Here is an 18,701-nt window from a genome sequence, read left to right as displayed (position 1 = left end):
GACAATGAATTCAAGGCGGCACTCAGTAATAATAATGGCCAAAGGGGCTTAAGAGGTCAGATTTAGCACCTTGCATTGTGAATGGAATGCAACAGGGCAGGGAGCCAATGCAGATGCTACATCACAGTGTGGGATCCTGCATGGAAGCAGGATCCCACACTGTCTACTAGCTGAACCCACCAGATAGTAACTGAATGCAACCAGAGTGCATCATAGTAGCCTATCCTCGAGGTTACAAAGGTATTCCTACAAATTGGTTGTACGCTGGCTACATGGTGGTCCTTTCTGTAATATCTTGGGAATGCAGAAATTACATAATTGCCAATATTAGGGTTGCCATATTAAAAAAGTAAAAACCAGGACACCCCAAATTTTGTTGAGCTTTTTTGGAACCCCCACCCCAGATGTCAATTCCGCCTTTGAAATCCCAAACACTGCAGCCCTAGTCAATATTGCTTCTTATGTGAAGACTTCTAGAAATCAACAGATTATGTAGTTTAGGCATGCACCATGGCATGTACTGCTGGTATTGGGGAAGAAATGATACCTCTCCTCTTGACATAATATTGAGAGGTGACGGTTTCTCTTAATGGTAATCCTACAGTTCAGTCTCTCCTTTTGGACTGCTGTAGGTACAGGAAGAATGCACTGAAATGGCACCCAGACAAAAACCCAGGGAACAAGGAATATGCGGAGAAGAAATTCAAGGAGATAGCAGAAGCATATGAAGTGCTATCAGACAGTAAGACATTGGACCATTCTCGCCATTCCCCATCCCAGGGGTCTCCCATCTCTGAGCTGTTCCCTATGTGCTCCTATATGCCCCCTGCCTTGTTGTGATCTTTTAGAGACCTTCCCTATAATGCACACATGCCTCTTGCTGAGCTGCTGCTGGCTCCCAGTTCTCCCTCCCTGCAGGCCACAGAGATGAGAGCTCAGCCCAATCACAGTCCACCCAGCATGAGTTTCCTGGCATCCCCTTTGGTTCACTGCTAGACCTGCCAGCCTGCCTTCCATCCATCTCTTCAAAAGGAAGAACCAGGGGCACTTTTAGCAACTATATTTTCTGCTACTCAGTACTTTGCTGCTGTTTGGGGCCACAGTGCTTAGTGTTGGAGGAAGAGCTTGTGGTGTCTCAGGGCAGCGATGGAGCAAGCCAATCGGGCACCTGGGGGGGCATGCGTGCCCTGCGTCCGGGAACGGGGCCAGCTGGGGCAGGACGTTCCGCAGGACCTCCAAGGAGTCTGCCTGACTCCTCCCACTCAGCCGCCCTACAGCTGAGGTGTGGTGGGAAGTGGTGGGCAGACTGTTTGGGGAGAGACGTGCGGCATGGGTATGCTGCAGACCCCGCGGTGAGTGCCGCCTGGCATTTTGTCACCCTCCACTTAGTGGTGACACCCGGGATGGACTGCCACCACCGCTCCCACCTTGCTCTGCTACTGTCTCAGGAGTCTTGTAGCTAAAGCATATGCACAGGATTGTAGCAAAAGTTGAATGGGCTTCAAGATGGGACTGGCCTCCTCTTGTTCCTTATTTCTGGCAGGTTATAAGCGGGACCTTTATGATCTCTACGGACTCGAGGGGCTGATAGGACTAAGCACAGGTGAGTGGAGGTTGGTGTGTAGACATACAGGACATATTATCCATACGCACCTCTGTTCTGGGCTCAGTCCTCACCACAAGCACTTCCTGGTGCTCTCACCAACTGGTGCTCCTCCCTGCTACCCTGAAAGCATAGAGTTTGTTTAGTACCGGAGGGCAGGAACCTACCCTGTGCAGGCTGTCCCAGGCTTGCACTTGGAAATTTTCTTCCCTACTGGAAATCTCACAGGGAGAAAAAAAATCCCGATGAAAATCTGGGTTGCTCAAAACACATTGTTGCTTCACTGTATCCTTTACCCTTCGCCCTTTCTGTGTTTTTATTTTGGGAGCTGTCTTCTTGCTTGACCACTGTTTGCAAAGGGGTGCATGCATGGAGATCCCTCTTGCATCAAGTGGGAATAATGAACCCTGAGAACTGAATTGTTTTCTTTTGCGGTTTGGGCTGCTTCCTGCTCTGTGTTTCTTCCTTTCTGGCTCTGCATCTTGCTTTGGGCCAAGAGATCATGCCTAGATTTAGCTGTCCTCAGCATATCATCCCCTTTCCCTCCTTCCTCCACTCCCTGAAATACATCCACGGTGTGCTGAGAAGTGATGGTGACAGGTATCTGGTTTGTTTTCTTAAGGTGTTGGGTTTTATCCAAGCGCCACTGAGACTCCGGACTTCATGTTCACCTTCCGTGATGCAGATGAGGTCTTCAGAGAGTTTTTCAAAGGGCAAGATCCCTTCAGTGAACTCCGTGGTATGTGCTGGCATGAGGGAAACAAGGGGTAGGCAACATAAAGCTGCCTTATAATGGTGTCTCTGGCTCACAGCTGTCTCCTCTGGTGGGCAGCAGCTCAGGCCTCAGGCAGAGGGGTCTTCATCAGCCTTTGCACCTGAGACTTCGCTTCATTTAACCTGGAGATGCCAGAGACTAAACTCAATGTGTTCTGCCAAGAGAGATTTATTTTAAAACAGCAATGCTACACCCCCGATTCCCCAGGCTGCATCCCTTACTGGCCCTCCCTTGCACCATCCTTCTTGAGTACTTTATTCTGGTGGGAAAGTGTCTTTGAACCTTGGTAGTCGCTTTGGCTTGCCGTGATAGAGAGATGTGGAAAGGAGGAGATGCAGAAGCTGCTGAGTTTTGCATGGCTGGGCTGCCGCTTACTATACAAAGGTGAGAGCCACATTTGTGTCCCTGCCCACTTTGCACCTGGTCCCACCCACCAGTAGCATGCAGCCACTAAAAGTCTGCCTGGGAGGGAATGTGGTCCTTGGGCTGCAAAAGTTTCACCACCCTGCTTAAAAATGTCTATAACTTACTTCTTCTGCTAAAAAATAAAGGCCCTAATGCAGGTGGCGCTGTGGGTTAAAGCCTCAGCGCCTAGGGCTTGCCGATCGAAAGGTCGGCGGTTCGAATCCCTGCGGCGGGGTGCGCTCCCGCTGCTCGGTCCCAGCGCCTGCCAACCTAGCAGTTCGAAAGCACCTCCGGGTGCAAGTAGATAAATAGGGACCGCTTACCAGCGGGAAGGTAAACGGCGTTTCCGTGTGCGGCTCTGGCTCGCCAGAGCAGTGATGTCACGCTGGCCACGTGACCCGGAAGTGTCTCCGGACAGCGCTGGCCCCTGGCCTCTTAAGTGAGATGGGCGCACAACCCCAGAGTCTGTCAAGACTGGCCCGTACGGGCAGGGGTACCTTTACCTTTTTAACACCCTAGACGCAGTACCTTTCTCAGAGACAAAGGAGCTAGATGTTATTATAGCTTTCAGGACCAAGGTTGCAAGACAACGGCCTCACTCACATTTTTCTTATTTGCATTCTTTTTCAACAGTGGAAACAACTAAAATGTTTCCTCCCCTCTCCAACGGTTCACCCCTGTGCATGTTTGCTCAGATAGCGGTTGCACTGTCTTCAGAGGGTCTTGTGCCCAGATAAGTGTGTGTCGGATTGCTGTGTCACCAGGCTGCTGAAACAGAGCCATTTGGAGAGGAAGAGGAGTGGACTTTTGAGAGAGAGAGGATTGTGTGAGCTCTGTCCTCCCAGCCTGAGCCTGAGCTCAGAGCAGTGTTCTGTTCACTCTAATGAATCAGCCACCACAAGAGTGGATTATATTCACTACCATGATCCACAGGGCTTTTCTTCTTTGTGCTTTGACAGAGACGAGGACAGGAGGAAGGTTCCAGGTCTAGCTTGGCTGCAATCTTTCTGCTCTGTCCTCGCCCTTACTGAAGGGGTGCATGTCACATAAGACATCCTCTCTGTATCTTGGGGTATGGTATAATCATGGATTTGTATTGCATTATATTACCTGATCTGCTTAGGCTCATTGCACCAAGCAACAAAACCGAACATGTCCCTGCATTATCTGGGTTATAATGTGTAACTGGAAAGTCTTCCACTTATCAGCCTCTTCCTTCCTTTCCAGAGGAGTTGTCCCCATATACAGATCTTCAAGGAGGAATACCCCAGTGGGTCATGCCAGGCTGTACTACCTACTCCTATTGCTCCTACAGCTCTCCATTCCAGACAGGTAAGGCAAGGATGCATCACCTTGCAGCCTTGAGCAGCTCAGTGGGCAATTGCAGGGCTTGCCTCTGTGCTTCTTCAATACACATTGCCTCTTCCATATCTGCTTCTCTACCTCATTCTGGCTCTGTCATCTCACAAGGACCCAGTTCACCCCTGCTTTTAAATGTCCGAGGAACAATTCTCCTGTTAAGTGTTGGTGCCTCCTTTGTCCCATCCCTTCATTCCCACTGACATTTGCAGTATGGGAAGGCCTCTGCCATTTGGCTGGTATTGAGGCCTGCGCTAGCTGCCTCCCTCCCTCTCAGCAGTGATGTTGTCACTTTCCCCTCCTAGATTTCTTCACTACGTTTGGGCCTGGTGCTGAATTAGGAATAGGCTTCTGCTCTGTCTCCACATCCACTAAGTACATCAATGGCAAACGGATAACCACCAGGAGGTGAGGTGACAAGGAGGGGCCAGGTGCACGAGAGTTAACCTGCCCCCTAATCAGATGTAATGGCAAACTACCATTTTCTGCAAGAGCAGAAACAACTCACTAAAGTAAATTGTGCAAAAGGAGAATGGAGAGCGAAGAGGGAAGAGGGAGTTTGTGAGTTTGGGACTTTGCCAAAGCATCATTTGGCATTTTGTTTGAACTTAGAATATATGTTCCTTTTCTATTACCTGTCCTCCATTAACCCAAATTAATGTGCTGTGCAAATAATACAATAGAAGAGACCTTCAAAAGCACTTCATGTGTGATGAAATGCTCTTACAAATGGGAAATTCTTCCTTATGTTAAACTAAAACTTCTTCCCTTCAATTACTTTTGCCCTGTCCACCTACCTGATCACCTTCTGAGATTTTTTTTAATACTATTAAAAACGACCAGTATATTGTCCTTCCTTCCTTAATCTGTAAGCTGATCCTTTGCTCAGATTGTTTAACCTTTTATCTTCTTACAGTTCATTTATGAACTGGTGTGGGTTTAAAAACCTTTAGTGTCCAGGCCTCAACACAGTACTGCAAATAACGAATTATCCTTGCTGTAACGTTTCAGATTTGCCCTTGCTTAATTTCATTTTGTTCCTCTTGACCAGTTCTCGTTATTATTGAGATAATTTTGAATGTGTAGCTTGTCCTTTGGATTCCTTGAAATTCCACTCCATCCCCTGTACATCTGACTCTTCTGGCTCTTGCATAACAATACCGGTTATAATAACTCCCACCCCTGTGGAGTAGATCTTGACAATTGTTTCCTGCTTACTATTGGTGGTTTCCCAATTAATCAGTTTATTTGTTTAGATATATAACTAGCCTCCATGCTGTGCTTGTGTTAGTTAAAAACTGTTAAGGCAGAAAAAAATGAAGCAAAACATTCTCAGTGTTGACAATAAAAATAACCACTCTTTATTAACTTTGTGCTAAGTCTTACAGTGCTTCTGAGCAATGCTCAGGTTTGGATTGTGCTGAGCTTCTAGGAGGGAGTTTTTAGGGAAGAAGTCACCGAGAATGCCTCTGTTGTGTGGCTGTTGGGGTGTGGGTGTGGGGTGTGGCGGGGCGGCAGCACACGCTTGACCAGAATGCAATGTGGCAAGTGCTGCAATGCAATGTGGCAAGGCCTCTTTTGCAGGATCCTTGAGAATGGGCAGGAGAGAATGGAGATTGACGCAGACGGGGAGCTCAAAGTGGCAGAAGTGAATGGTAAGAAATCAAACTCGGAGGGCACTAGAGTTGGGCACACATCTAGAAGGGAAGATGGGGGTCTTGGCCTGCATCTTGGTCGGTGGTGACTGGTGTTTCCTGTGACTGCCAGAGCCAATGGGTGACACTGAGCCTAAGTTGCGGAGGAGCAGGAGCAGCTCTATGGCTCACTCTAGGCTGGGCAGTCCCTGGAATAATAAGGGCATCCACTGTATCTCATCGCCCATTAGCAGCTGTGCAAGGATTAAGACTATTTGGGTCCAGGCTTGAATTGGTCCATGTTTCTCCCACATTAAAATAAGCAGAGAAATCCACTGAGGTCAGGATATTCTTTTCACGTTGGCAATGGGTCCTCCTTGTTTGAGGGCTGCTGAAGGGGCACTGGGAAGGCTTCCCATTCTATGTTGCTGTCTCAGGTGCTAAAGAACCCTGCCCCTGCTCCCATTGTCTCTCATTCCTATCCAAATGACACTGCTGCATGCTGGGGCAGAACGCAAAGCCCCTTTGAGCCTCAGGGATGCTGGGCCCACAGAGTGATGCTGAAGGGGCTGCTTCCCCACCCCTTGCTTTGTTCACCTCCTCCAGACCTCACCAACGACGACTTGAAGGCCACAGTGGAGCTCATCCAGCCGGAGCAACACGAGATCCTGCGCTCATCTGCTACGGACATCCCGACTCCGCCACGCCCGCAGAGCGCAGGGTTTTCTTTCGCCCACCCTGAAGATGAAGACAAGGAGCTGCACCGGGCCACCCTGGCCTACAGCCTATCTGAGATGGAGACCGTGGGGCAGCAGCACCTGGCAGGCGCCCCCCGAGACAGCTCCAGGAAGAGGCGAGGCAGCGCTCGGAGGGCACAGAAAAGGATGCCTGGGCCCAGCGAGGAAGTGGCGGGTGCTCCCTTTCCCATTAGAGCCAGGAGCCCGGGCGCAGGAGACAACACAAAGGAGGACAAGCCAGCAGAAGGCCCAAAGGGCAGAGACTGTGCTGAAGAGCCGGAGAGGCAGCAGCTCGCCTTGCCGGCGGCCCCTGAGGAGAACGACTCGGTCCTCAGTGACATGCGGTATGTCTTCCCCGACATTATCCCTTCCCACAGGGAGAGGGAATCCATCATGTGCACTGTCCTCTGAGCCTCACCGACATGCAAGAGAAGAACGCTCCCGTGTCCAATAAAGGTCACAGCCTGGCTGTTGGTCTCCACAGTGGCATTATTCCCCTGAGAGGGGGGCATGCAGGGTACCCCAGCCCAGGAACCGTCTGGCTCTGCCTGAACTGCCAAGCTCAGAGGTGTGCACTTATTTGTGCACTTATTTTATTTAAAACCGTTTATGTATCACATATTTTTTTTTAAAAAAAAAAACTCTTAAGAAAGTAATGTATCATGAAAACATTAATGATTTCACTATGTGCACATCATTTGCATAATTCAGGCATGGGGAATTAGATCTAGCTGGTAGAATGGATCCTTACTTCCCCGACAGACCAGCTTTGAGCCCTGGGCTCCTTGGGAATGGGGGACAAATTCAATAAATAATTGAGTCAGTCATTATGATGTCAAGTGACCACTTTCAGGCATCCTACGAGCGCCAAATAATTTATTCTGATGTCGGAATTTGGTTTTTCTGGGTGCAGCCTAATTGAAAGTGTGTTGGTGAGAACCAGTCAAACCAGAAAAGAATGGAGAAGCTTCAAACAGCTGTGGTTGCCTGATAAATGGATCATCTCTAGGATTTGTCCTCTTCCCCTGCCACCATATTACTGGCTTGTAAAATTACGAAGAGCAAGAAGGGACCAAAATCCTGTCTTGTTGAAGAAAGGGCAGCCTTCAACCCTACAGCTCACTTACTATTAAGTGTTCTTAGTGAGGAAGGGAGATGTTCAAGTCTAGCTGAAAGCCGCACCCTCTAGTCCAGATGCATGGGAGCAGGTTACAAAGATTCAGTAGCAAGGCAGGTGCTTTGCACATGTAGAGATGCCAGTCACCTTTCCATCACTGCCTGCAGACATTGAGAAAGGCTTGTCCCAGCAGATGCATACAAGATGGATGGTGCATCATGTCAGCAAAAGATCAACCTGTTGAACGAGTTGTGGTTAACACCTGCTCTGCATCATACCCTTGAGTGAAGTTAATGGCACCAGGAAAAGGTGTATGCTAGTAGGGTGAGGAACCTGGAGGCAGTTCTTAGAAGCAGGACACCCACACAGATTAATATCCCACTGCACAGGCCCTGATGGGGTGCTGCTTTTATAAATATATAAACTGTTAGAATCTCACCACAAAGTTAGGAACATGGCTCCAAGAGAAGACTCTGGTCTCTCCCATTGCATCTTAAGACACCCTGTCATCCCCTGCCCCCCATTTCATTTGTTTTAAAATAAGCAAGTTTCTACCCTTTGCAAAAACATATGCAGACTTGCCAGGTAATGACACTGTTACAGTCTCTCTACATTGACCACTATTCTCTCTCACACAGAGAAAGACAACAACCTATTAGCATATGCAAATTTTTAAAATATAAACCAATTTAGCATTGCTAAGCATTAAGCATAAGCAATAAAAAAAAACAGGTCAGGATGATTTAAGCCTCTACCCTGACACTGTCCTATTGATTTGATGCACAGCCTTACCAATTTTTCTGGATTACTGTAAGAACATGGAATTCCCCATGCATCCAGTAATTCCTTATGACTTTGGGTGTTCACCAGGAAAGCACTCCTTTTTGTGGCTTCCATCCACTGGGGGTGAGTAACACACACTGGGGAATTGGCATCAAGGCTTTTTGCCAGGGTGGTTTCTTCTTTGTGTGTTAACTAGCTGGCAAATGCCTGTCTGTGGTAACTGTTACTCATGTGATTTGTGTATCTAGCACCACCAGTTACAAACAGCGCACAGGACTAGCTGAGAAGCATATGGAATTGAGGGATAGTGTTATAAAAGGTCTCTTACTCATCATTCATAAGAGGTTTTCCATTCTCTCTCTCTCATCCCCCACTGCAAAACAAAGTGTTTCCTTATTCGCCTGCCCCCCTTTTTCTGATCTGTCACTTCTCTAGCTCCTTTGCTGCCAAATTCCACCCTTTCATTCTGGGGCCATGCACCCAGGCCCAAGCCAATTATCAGATTCTTACTGTTGTTTTTGAAGACTAGGTAACCCTGTGACATTATCAAGACCCACCTCTTGAGTCTCAGGCCTTAGGATCCTGGTGGAGACCTGGCTGACAAGTTTCTATATAGCAGCAATATTCCCCTAATGCTGAGTCACTGCAGCTGGCTTCTGCCATCCACCCTGCCTGTTCTAAATTGCTACATCATGTCTCAGTTGTGCTACCGCTCCCACCCACCAGTTTATAACAACAATCTATGTTCTGGTATTTTCTCAGCTGACCTGCTGCCTCCATGTTGTGCTAATGTTGGCAGAGCTTGCAGCCAACTACTCATCTCACCTCCCTCACACACCATTTCACACAAGTCCTTACTTTCTAAAACAAGAAATTTATAGTGTAAGACACATCTGGAGATTATCATCCCCCCCCCCCATGGAACATCCATATAAGGGCAATTACCTTTACTAGGCTCTTTATGAGGCTGCCTTGTGGGACATCTTTGGGAGAAGAAAAGGCTAAGGGGTAAACCCTACACAAATCCAGAGTAGAGTCCCTAAGGCTGTTGGATGGTGTTTTGTACACCTCCTCCTGGCAACTCCTGCAGCCAAGCTGGTGCCAAACATATTGCTTTCCTCTCCTTTGAAAAAGGAAAACTTTGTGTTTGCAGGTGTCTGTAAACAGGCAAGACCCCCCCCCCCATTTCCTTTGTTGTGTGAGGTAACTTATGTTTTTATACATCATTTATAATTTTACAATTCTATAATTTCAGAATTGCACCCAGTTCATTTACTCATGAGTTGTTTTTAATCTTTTGACTTGATCATTGAAAGCTCCTTGTGTCGTATTTATACTATTTTGCTGTTAAATCCGTTTTTCCTTTTATGGGTATTTTTGTTGTTTAGAAAAATAAAATACTTAACAGTCTGATACCCTTTATGCAGAGAGGGATGGTAATGTGGCACTAGTACAGAAGGGTTTTAATATTATTATTATTATTATTATTATTATTATTATTAACACTAGTGGGAATGAAATCCATGTAGCACTGAGCATCAGGTTCAGAGAGAAAAGCTGCAACCTGAGACCCAGGGCTTCCTGACAGTGTAACCCTAGACGTGTCTACTCTGAAGTCAGCCCCAGGGAGTTCGACGAGCCTTACTCCCAGGCCTGAGATGCTGCGAGATGTTTCCACTCACAAAAGGGGGGCGGCTTCCCCGGCTGCGCAAGGGGTTCCGCCGGCGTACCGGAGTCGTAGCGCACATCCGCGTGGGGCCGGGAGGGGGCTCCACGCGCCGCCCGCCGCAAGCGCGCTCCAGAGAATTCCACCGGAGCCCCGAGCAGCTGTCGGCCGCGGCCTCCTCGCCTTACCTCACCGGTTCAGAGTGCAGGGTTCGACGTCACAATGGAGGCGCGCGTTCCATTGGCCGGCGCCGGCGCCAGTCCCCGGGGCCGAGCTGGGGCTTGCAGGCCGGGGCCGCCCTCCGCTCTTCCCTTGACAGCCGCAGCAGGAGGCGAGAGCGGCGAAAAACTCGCGTCCCAAGCGAGCGGGGCTGCGGAGCTGCGGAGCATGGTGCAGTCGGGACGGAGCCTCCTCCAGCGCTGAGGTACGGTTGCTTGCTGGCTTGCCTGCTGCCCGCTTGTTTCTCGGAGCATCGGGTGCCATTGCAATAAAACAAAAGCGAGGCAGATGACGGCCAGGGGAGAGCGGCTGCATGAAGAGATCTGGAGATGCAGATCTCTTCTAGGATCCCCGGGATAGGAATGTGGAGCAGCTGGCAGATCCCCTGAGAGAGGCTGTCTGCCGACCCACCGACGAGGCTCTAGCAGCTCTGACAAGCAGAAGTGTTTAGAAGTTGCGCTTGCTGTCAATACGATTTAAAAACCGCTTTACCCCTATAGAGGGGTGGGAGGGTATTGTTTTTCCTATTTCGTGTCTTTGCACTGTAAACCGCACTTGTGGGCGAAGGGCGGTATATAAATTCAGCGAATAATAAATAAAAACAACAATTTCGGTCCTTTGCTATCGCCCTGTCGTCCCCGCATCTAGCAGGACTGAAGGGTCGAAGGGTGGCATCCACCCCTGGTCTCCCCGCTTTCAAGTCACGCTCTTGTGTCGGGTGGGCGTTGCGTGTGTGTGTACGTACGTTACGCGGAGAGAGCAGCTGAGTTTCGTTCCGCAGTAACTAACGCGCTGTCCAAAAATAGGGTTTAAGATCCGGGAGGCTGTGGGTAGTTTTAGGCATGCCTGTTTCTTCCCCACCCAAAATGCCATCAGAAAAAGAGGCGTTTGCAACCCGCCGGTGCTGCCCTGCACGGAATGCGTGTTGGTTGTTTTTTTCCTGCCGGCAGGAAAATGGGTGCTATGGGGAAAGGCGCTGTTAGAACAGTCGAGAAGCTGAAACGCGATCGGTCCCTCGCACCGGCCGGATGTTGTGCTTGTTGTTGATCCGGTGGCGCACCGCAAAACAAAGGGAGAGGCGAGGGCCCAGAGCCAGCCCCGAGAGGGACAAATAAGCATTTTCGCCGGGAAACGGCAACAAAAGCACTCACGCTTTCTAGGAGAACTCGGGAGAAGGCTTGTCCCTGATTGCAGGCTGCTGCAAACAAAATTGTAGGATTCTGCCAGCGGATTGAGATAAATGGGAAGGGGCGGTGGAAGCTCCTTAGAGGAAGAGTTGTTGTTTTAAAAGATCAGTTTGATAGGATGAGCAAAGGCAGGGAGTTGGTGACGATTTTATTCAGATTTAATTTGATTCAAACACAAATGTGCACTAGGCGAGGCGGGAAAGAGAATATTACGTTCGGGCAACTTTCGAAGAAGTGAGCTGGTGCCATAAAAAAGCCAAATGAAATGAAAGGTGTAGGAAGGTGCCCTTTTTTCCCCTGAGGAAGGGAACTTGATGAGGTTCTGAAGAGTGTCTCAAGTCAAATATTTTGACCTGGAAACCCATCTCCCTGATCTCGGAGTCCTTAATATTACTTAGTATTAGTTTGCATATTTTAGGGTGGTGTTGGAAAGTCATTCTTGACAGAGGGTGACCTCAAATGGAATGTCTCTGCATAACTTGGGGGAGGGGCAGAAGGGAAATATTTTTAATGTGGAAATGGGGTTAGTGTAACAATGTTAAGGTGGAGTCTTTCTGCTTCTTTCCCAGAGGAGGAGAAAAGAAAACCACCCTATTGCAAAAGCCTTCTCTGCCTCTTCTACTCCAGCAAAGTAGAGGTAAGGAAGGTACCCCTGTCAGAGAGTTTAGGCAGAACCCAGCTCAGAGGAGGATAGCAAGTGAAGGGGCACCCTGTCATCTCCACACCAGCTTCCAATTTTGTTTACATTTTGGAGGACACGTTGACAGAAGAGTGGATGATCCACAAAGGAAATGGCAACAGGAAGTGGTGTATCATGAATCTGATAAATTGAAAATCCAAGACTGAAGAGCTCAAAGGAGTCAGCGCTGATGAGTATCAGCATTAAAAAACAAACAACCCCACAGAGTCAACATCTTTGCATTGTAACTGCAAAGAGCATGGGGTTGTGATTTCATTTCTTATCATTCATATAGCAACTAGCCTGCAGGAGTTCTCCTTGTGAGTTAAATGCCCGAGCATCCATTTGTATGATCCAAACAGGTAAGGAACAATCTGCAGGTCAGCAGGCAAAGCTGAGCTTCAGAACTGGGCTGCAACACTGAGACAGAAAACCCTCCTTGGTCGTTTTCCTGCCTTAGTGTTGTCGCAGTAGCTATTCTTGCTCCTCCCGCAGCCTCCTAATCTCTTAAAAACTTAATGGCCACTAAACCGCTTAATGCATAAAGATACTTAATGAGGAAGGCAATGGGCCAGTCGTATCCTTTTGGGTGCACTGGGCCTGGGTCAGCTCAGTGTTGCCTTTGGGTAGGAGAGATTCCCCATGGATCCCTGATCCATAGGTTCCATAGCAAGGGATGGTCAGGGATGATAGACATTGGGGGTATCTGGAGGCTCACAGATCCCCCCCCCCCCCTGCTTTGCTTGATGATCCAAAACCATGGAGCAAGCAGCAGTGTGGTGTTGTGGATGCATCTCCACACCATGGGTCCTTTAGGTTGCAAAGCAGCTCTTTGCTGGCTGGAGGCAATTTCATCCGCAGTCTGTGGTTGACATAACCCAAGCAGCTTCCTATATGGAGACAAGCAACATTTCTTGTGTTTTAAGCAGTACTCTTCATATATGAATCTGGCCTAAGGCTCCAGCCAGCAGACAGTTTAGTAGCATGGGCTGCTAAACCTGTCTGGCTTCAGGCGGCATGGGCCAGGACTGCTATGCACTTGAAGTTTCGTAGGAGGAGTTTTGGAATTGGAACAGCTTCCCTTAAATCCTGATGCAACCAAGCAGGGGCCATTCAGAAGCTTTCTTTCAAGCACCACCCTATTCTACTTGCATGCGTGAATGGGTTTAGTAATAAGCATCCTAAGGTGATTCCTGATAACCAGATGTCTTTCTGTCTATCCATCCTGGAAGAAGAGACTTTTCAGTGAGAGGGTGTGTCACCCATCTAACTAATGTTTATGCAGAGTAGTTGTTTCAAAAGCAGCAGCACCAGGTCATGGTAATTATAGATCCAAGCTGGGAAATGTGTGGACTCTGTCTGCTGAAGTCAGGCTTCTTTAGTCAGAGAACAGGAGGCTTGTACCTCCCACGTTATTCTCTGCCCCTTCATAAGGCCACAAGTCCCTGTTAGCAGCACCTTGTAACACTGTGATAAGCACAGAGGTGGCACCCCATACAGCTCAGATCCAGGCAGATAGTCGTAGGAAGATGCATGAGATTGGGACCTGCCTGATTTATCCTTGTGGTGACTTAGAGTTTTCTGCAGATAGTTTCATAAGATATACACTTGCAGCATAAGCCTGTGCATGTTTCCATGGAAGTAAGATCTTCCGTGGTACTCTCATGTGAGCATATATATAAGATTGCAGCTGCAATCCATTTATTTTGGAGTAAGTTCCACTGAACAGGCTTAACAGGCGTGCGTAGGATTGCATATTCAAAGAGCAATCTTAAACCTGTTTCTCAGAACTGCCACTGTGTCAGGCAGGGATTACTCCCAGGGAAGTTGTGCATAGGATTGCAGTTGTAATCTCTTAACTGGGCACTGCTGAATACAGCCCATAATGTGTGCTCTGGTTATTTGTGCTATTTTATTTTTTAAAAATAAATAAATCCTTATGAAGCACTTCATGGGCTGGGAAAAAAGCTAACTGTATGCACATCTAAAGCTGTTCAGAGCTTTGAGTGGAAGTCATCATAGTGCTACATCGCTCATTCTGTAAGTGCAAGGATTTCTCTTCGCTTAGCAGATCTCCCCCATCTTCTCCCTGCCCCTACATGCCCTCTAAATCTCTTTTAGGGGTTCCCTCAATGCTCTGGAGCAGATTAAAAGAGGACACAGGGCAGGAGGAGTCCCCTTGCCCAAGCAGAAATCATGGTCTGACAGGATGCACTGGTTGAATACCACCCCCGAATCTAGTAAGATGATAAAAAAAAATTGCAGCTACAACCCTAAATAAACTTACTAAGAAGTAACCCTTATTGAACCCAGTGGGACTGACCTCTGAGTTCACACTGCATTTCAAACTACCCAGGTTGCAACTCTAAGCCACAAAGAGCAGTTTCCTTTGTGACCATTAAGCTTCTCTTACAGTTTTTGTTGTAAATGTGAAAGATAAAGAGAGGCATTTGGTATGAGAATAAGTCTTCCAGACAATCTAGTTTTTACTTCCACTTTCAGGGAAAATATGCAATACCTTCTCAAGCTGAAATGTGTTTTGCTGCTTTTGCAACATAAAATACGTGATTTAATAACTTTGCATACAAAATTTCACTATTGACATATTTATGAAATGTACAGAGGAATCTTATGCATATTTCGTAATGCCTTCTCTAGTTTAGTTTAGTTTATTCCCACACTTAGGATTGCAGCTTCAGGCTGGATTCCTGTTTGCATTTACCTGGAAGTAAGTCTCCTTACCCACAGGTGGCGCTGTGGGTTAAAGCCTCAGCGCCTAGGGCTTGCCGATCGAAAGGTCGGCGGTTTGAATCCCTGCGGCGGGGTGCGCTCCCGCTGCTCGGTCCCAGCGCCTGCCAACCTAGCAGTTCGAAAGCACCTCCGGGTGCAAGTAGATAAATAGGGACCGCTTACCAGCGGGAAGGCAAACGGCGTTTCCATGTGCGGCTCTGGCTCTGGCCAGAGCAGCGATGTCACGCTGGCCACGTGACCCGGAAGTGTCTCCGGACAGCGCTGGCCCCTGGCCTCTTAAGTGAGATGGGCGCACAACCCCAGAGTCTGTCAAGACTGGCCCGTACGGGCAGGGGTACCTTTACCTTTACCTTTAAGTCTCCTTAAACAATGGTACTTATGTCTGAGTAGATATGCAAAGGTTTGCACTGTTATATCTGTAGCTGGAAGTCTGTGGCACAGTTAGAAGATTGGGACCAGGTCAAAAGGACAGTACACATAGGCTAGTTGCTTCTAGTTTCTCCAAACTAGATCAGATGTCACCAAAAGATTAGCAGCAATTCACCAGCAGGGAAGGCCCTTTCATAAAAGATGACAGCACCCTCTAGGTGTGGAAATGCAGCTTGTATCTGAGTGTTGTATACATTCAAAGCATACACTTCATTCTCTAATGATGTAGATTATCCTACATAGATATCTTTGCAATACACATTTTGAGTGGGTAGAAGCTTATGCATTTCACTCATTCAATAGGAGCTTCCCTGCCCACACCCCAGTGTTAGAGAGAGAGAGAGAGAGATGAGAAGGCATTTCCACCCTCCCTGGATGTTCACATCTCTATCTATTCACTTTTTAGATCTCTCTTCCTTCTCTTTAAATGACTGGACATTTATTTACAGTACAAACATAGCAAGCGCATAAGTGGATCTTTCACATCCCTTACTATTTTCCTTAGAATGTGTGAATGCCACACCTGTTGCTTTTTATCATTTGTCTAGGCTGGGTGGTTGTTGTTTTTTTGGGGGGTGTTTAATAAGCACTGATTTCTTATGGTGTGTATAGTCAAGGTGTGTGTAGGAGAATAAAGTATGGTTCTTGTGGCATTGGGAACATCATGGTTAGACATGATCAAAATTGCTGTGAATCAACTAATGTCCATTGTGTGTGTAGCAGCTTGGAAAGGAGGAGGGCATTGTTGGGATGTGGCGTTTTCTGGCAGCTCACAGGAGTCCCTTTTCCAGACATACCTGACTTTGCCAGAGCAGCTGATGGCCAATCCTTGGTTGGCTACGCCTGATGGATTTGGTTTTTCTCACATTAGAGTTGTGCACCCTTCCCTGCTGCAGGTTTTTTTCCCCTCTCAAAAAGAACTTTATTGAAACTCAGAGCAAATGAACCAAGTCTGCATTTAGAAGAATGTGTTTGGTCTCTTGGTGGTGAAGCGTGGCTTATGTTGATGACACAGAACTCTATGTGGCAGAGGGAACTTGATTTTGGAATCATGGAACTGCTTGATAGCTGGTCTGTGGCACTTGCTAGCAGCAATCTCTTCCACCTTCATGATCTGAATTGAGTGAGCCCGAGCTCTAGGACGGGCTCCCATATCGCGACAGCTCCAGCAGTTGTCAAAGCTCCAGCAGTTAGCACAGCCAGATATCGAAATTTTTCACCTTCAACGGAAACTTCTCAAAAACCTGTCCACAGTACACAATTTCCCCAGAAGATTTCTTTGTCTTCTTCAGCTGAGAGACAAAGTACCAGAAACGGGACTTTGCAACAACATGATTAGAGGCAAAGATGTGCATACGATAGAGAGGTGGTGTTGGGCACTTAGGAGTGGGGGGCATCTCCCAGCAACTTCCTCATGGTGCCTGACGCCTAGTGGCGTAGTGTGGGTTGTCAGCACCCGGGGCAAGGCAAGTAATTTGCGCCCCCTAACCCATGGATTTGCGCCCCCTAACCCATGGATTTGTGCCCCCTAACCCTAAGATGTTGCGCCCGGTGTGGCCGGCCCCCCCTGCACCCCCCACGCTACGCCACTGCTGACACCTTCATGGTGCTGCCTCTTTCCTTGCCTGCTGCAGTTGTACCAGTTGTTTTAAGGACTCAGGAAAGGTAAAGATCTTGGTCTGGTTGTCTCCGTGAACCCTTTTCATGTGTTACTACAAGACTCTTGACACAACCATTCCGTTGTAGTTTCTGACTGGCGAGAAAGGGTGGGTGGGAGGGCTATTTTAATTTGGATGGTGTTAGCTTGGGTAATGCCCAACAGAGGTGTGCTATACTAACCTTTCCCTCTTACTCTAGGTTTGCAGTGTAGCACATTTGGGCACGATGGTGGATTACTATGAAGTGCTGGGGGTGCCCCATGGCGCCTCACCGGATGACATCAAAAAGGCGTAAGTTGCATTCTCTCCATTTCTGACTAAGGCTACTGACTGCTAGTCCTGGTGTGGTGGTTATTAGTGTGACTGTGAGATGTGGAAGTGGTGGCACGGTGTACCTGGCCACAGTTTAGTGGAGGGCAGCCTGTTTAAGTTTGTGACAAGAATAATGAGCACTCAGAATGCTGTGTTTCCCAGTGTTAGGGGATACAGGGTGGTTTTGTGGCAGTAATTGTATTGCCAACTTTGCCTTGGACTCTGATTAGCCTTAGACACTGCATTTTCCCAGTGCTTTGGGTTTTTTCCTTTCTGCTTCCATCTTTGGTTCTACTCGAGCTCCTAGTTTTCCTGTGGACAACCTGGTAGCTACTAGTTTCAGGTCTAATGTACAGTACTTGATCTGAGAATCTGTTCTAGCTCTTAGGGCTGTTATGCAGGTACTTAGTTGCCAAATACTGACAATTCACTTTTCTTGCGACTCCTCAATTGAGGGCTGACTTATGTTTGTCTGATTTCCCTCCACTGCCTAATTAACATTCACAAACTTTCTGCCTGCAGGAATACTATAGCATATAAAAAGGAGGCTTTAGATTGCCAGGAGACCAGATCAACATAAGTATTTAAATTCAGTTTCCAAACTACATTTTGTATATTTTCCAAAAACCAAAGCACATATTGATTGGTTGCCATATCCGTTAAAACGTGTTGATGTGCTATTAAATAGTGCCTTGGAGATTGATTCAAGGAGGCTGATCCAAAACCTTTGCTTGTGCAGTTTGTGTGAAGATTCAGATATGATTTGATTTTTAAATGAGAAATCTACTAGAAGTAAAACTTTAAAAAAACCAGAATAGCCTTTTTCATGCAAAATTATTGTTTTTAACCCACCTTACAGAAAGATAATTGAATGGGAGAGGGATGGGCTGTTTGTAGGGCTGCTTTTGTTTTTGGAAGGGGCGTAGGGAGGTCTGCACTCCAGAGGTGGACAACTTGGGTTGCACAAGAACGAACAGAGGGAGAACGTGTCGACACTTAGTGCTGTGCCAGGAGATCTTTGTGGCACTGCAGTATAATGAGAGCTGTAGGATCCAAGAGCCTTTTGGCCCAAAATTTCCCCTTAGGGGAATGCCTCCACTCTGCTCCTTGTGTTAGCGCAGGCTGGAGCTGCCCTAAGGTAGCAGCACACCTGTAACAGGAGAGAGGTATTGTAGAAAACCTTGTTCCTCAGCCTCCCATGAAGCAAATTATCAGGTGAGCAAATCTCCAGGCTTGTTGTCTGCTCTTCCTGTGTGAAAAAAACTCTGTGGATCCTGTTTTGGAAGTGCAGCAATCTACTTGCCTTTGAAAAGCCAAGGAACGGTAAATTGGCTTTTGTGCTACTGTGGGAGTGAAGTGCCCCCTCGTGGAGGACAGATGGCAGAAC

At 47.6% G+C, this 18,701-nt stretch overlaps 1 protein-coding gene and 1 pseudogene across 2 annotated transcripts in view; one reads left to right on the top strand and one right to left on the bottom strand.

Moving 5' to 3' along the window:
• Positions 1-18,701, top strand: part of LOC307201277 (uncharacterized protein) — a 35,004-nt gene that overhangs the window by 3,512 nt on the left and 12,791 nt on the right. The window contains exons 3-13 of the mRNA XM_079950338.1: positions 633-742; positions 1,544-1,603; positions 2,226-2,342; positions 4,011-4,115; positions 4,448-4,550; positions 5,727-5,797; positions 6,383-6,922; positions 10,101-10,288; positions 10,399-10,503; positions 12,057-12,122; positions 17,202-17,293. Of these exons, the coding sequence (XP_079806464.1) occupies positions 633-742; positions 1,544-1,603; positions 2,226-2,342; positions 4,011-4,115; positions 4,448-4,550; positions 5,727-5,797; positions 6,383-6,922; positions 10,101-10,288; positions 10,399-10,503; positions 12,057-12,122; positions 17,202-17,293 (1,557 nt within the window). The remainder of the gene's footprint in view (positions 1-632; positions 743-1,543; positions 1,604-2,225; positions 2,343-4,010; positions 4,116-4,447; positions 4,551-5,726; positions 5,798-6,382; positions 6,923-10,100; positions 10,289-10,398; positions 10,504-12,056; positions 12,123-17,201; positions 17,294-18,701) is intronic.
• On the bottom strand, positions 16,255-16,740 carry LOC307199482 (large ribosomal subunit protein eL20 pseudogene; annotated as a pseudogene). Its single transcript has one exon. The product of its transcript is annotated as a large ribosomal subunit protein eL20 pseudogene (transcript).

The sequence above is a fragment of the Podarcis cretensis genome (genome assembly GCF_951804945.1).
Source record: "Podarcis cretensis genome assembly, chromosome: 1".
NCBI classification, from domain to species: domain Eukaryota; kingdom Metazoa; phylum Chordata; class Lepidosauria; order Squamata; family Lacertidae; genus Podarcis; species Podarcis cretensis.
Note: the sequence above shows the minus strand (reverse complement) of the source record. Positions and strands in the feature narration are given on the sequence as shown.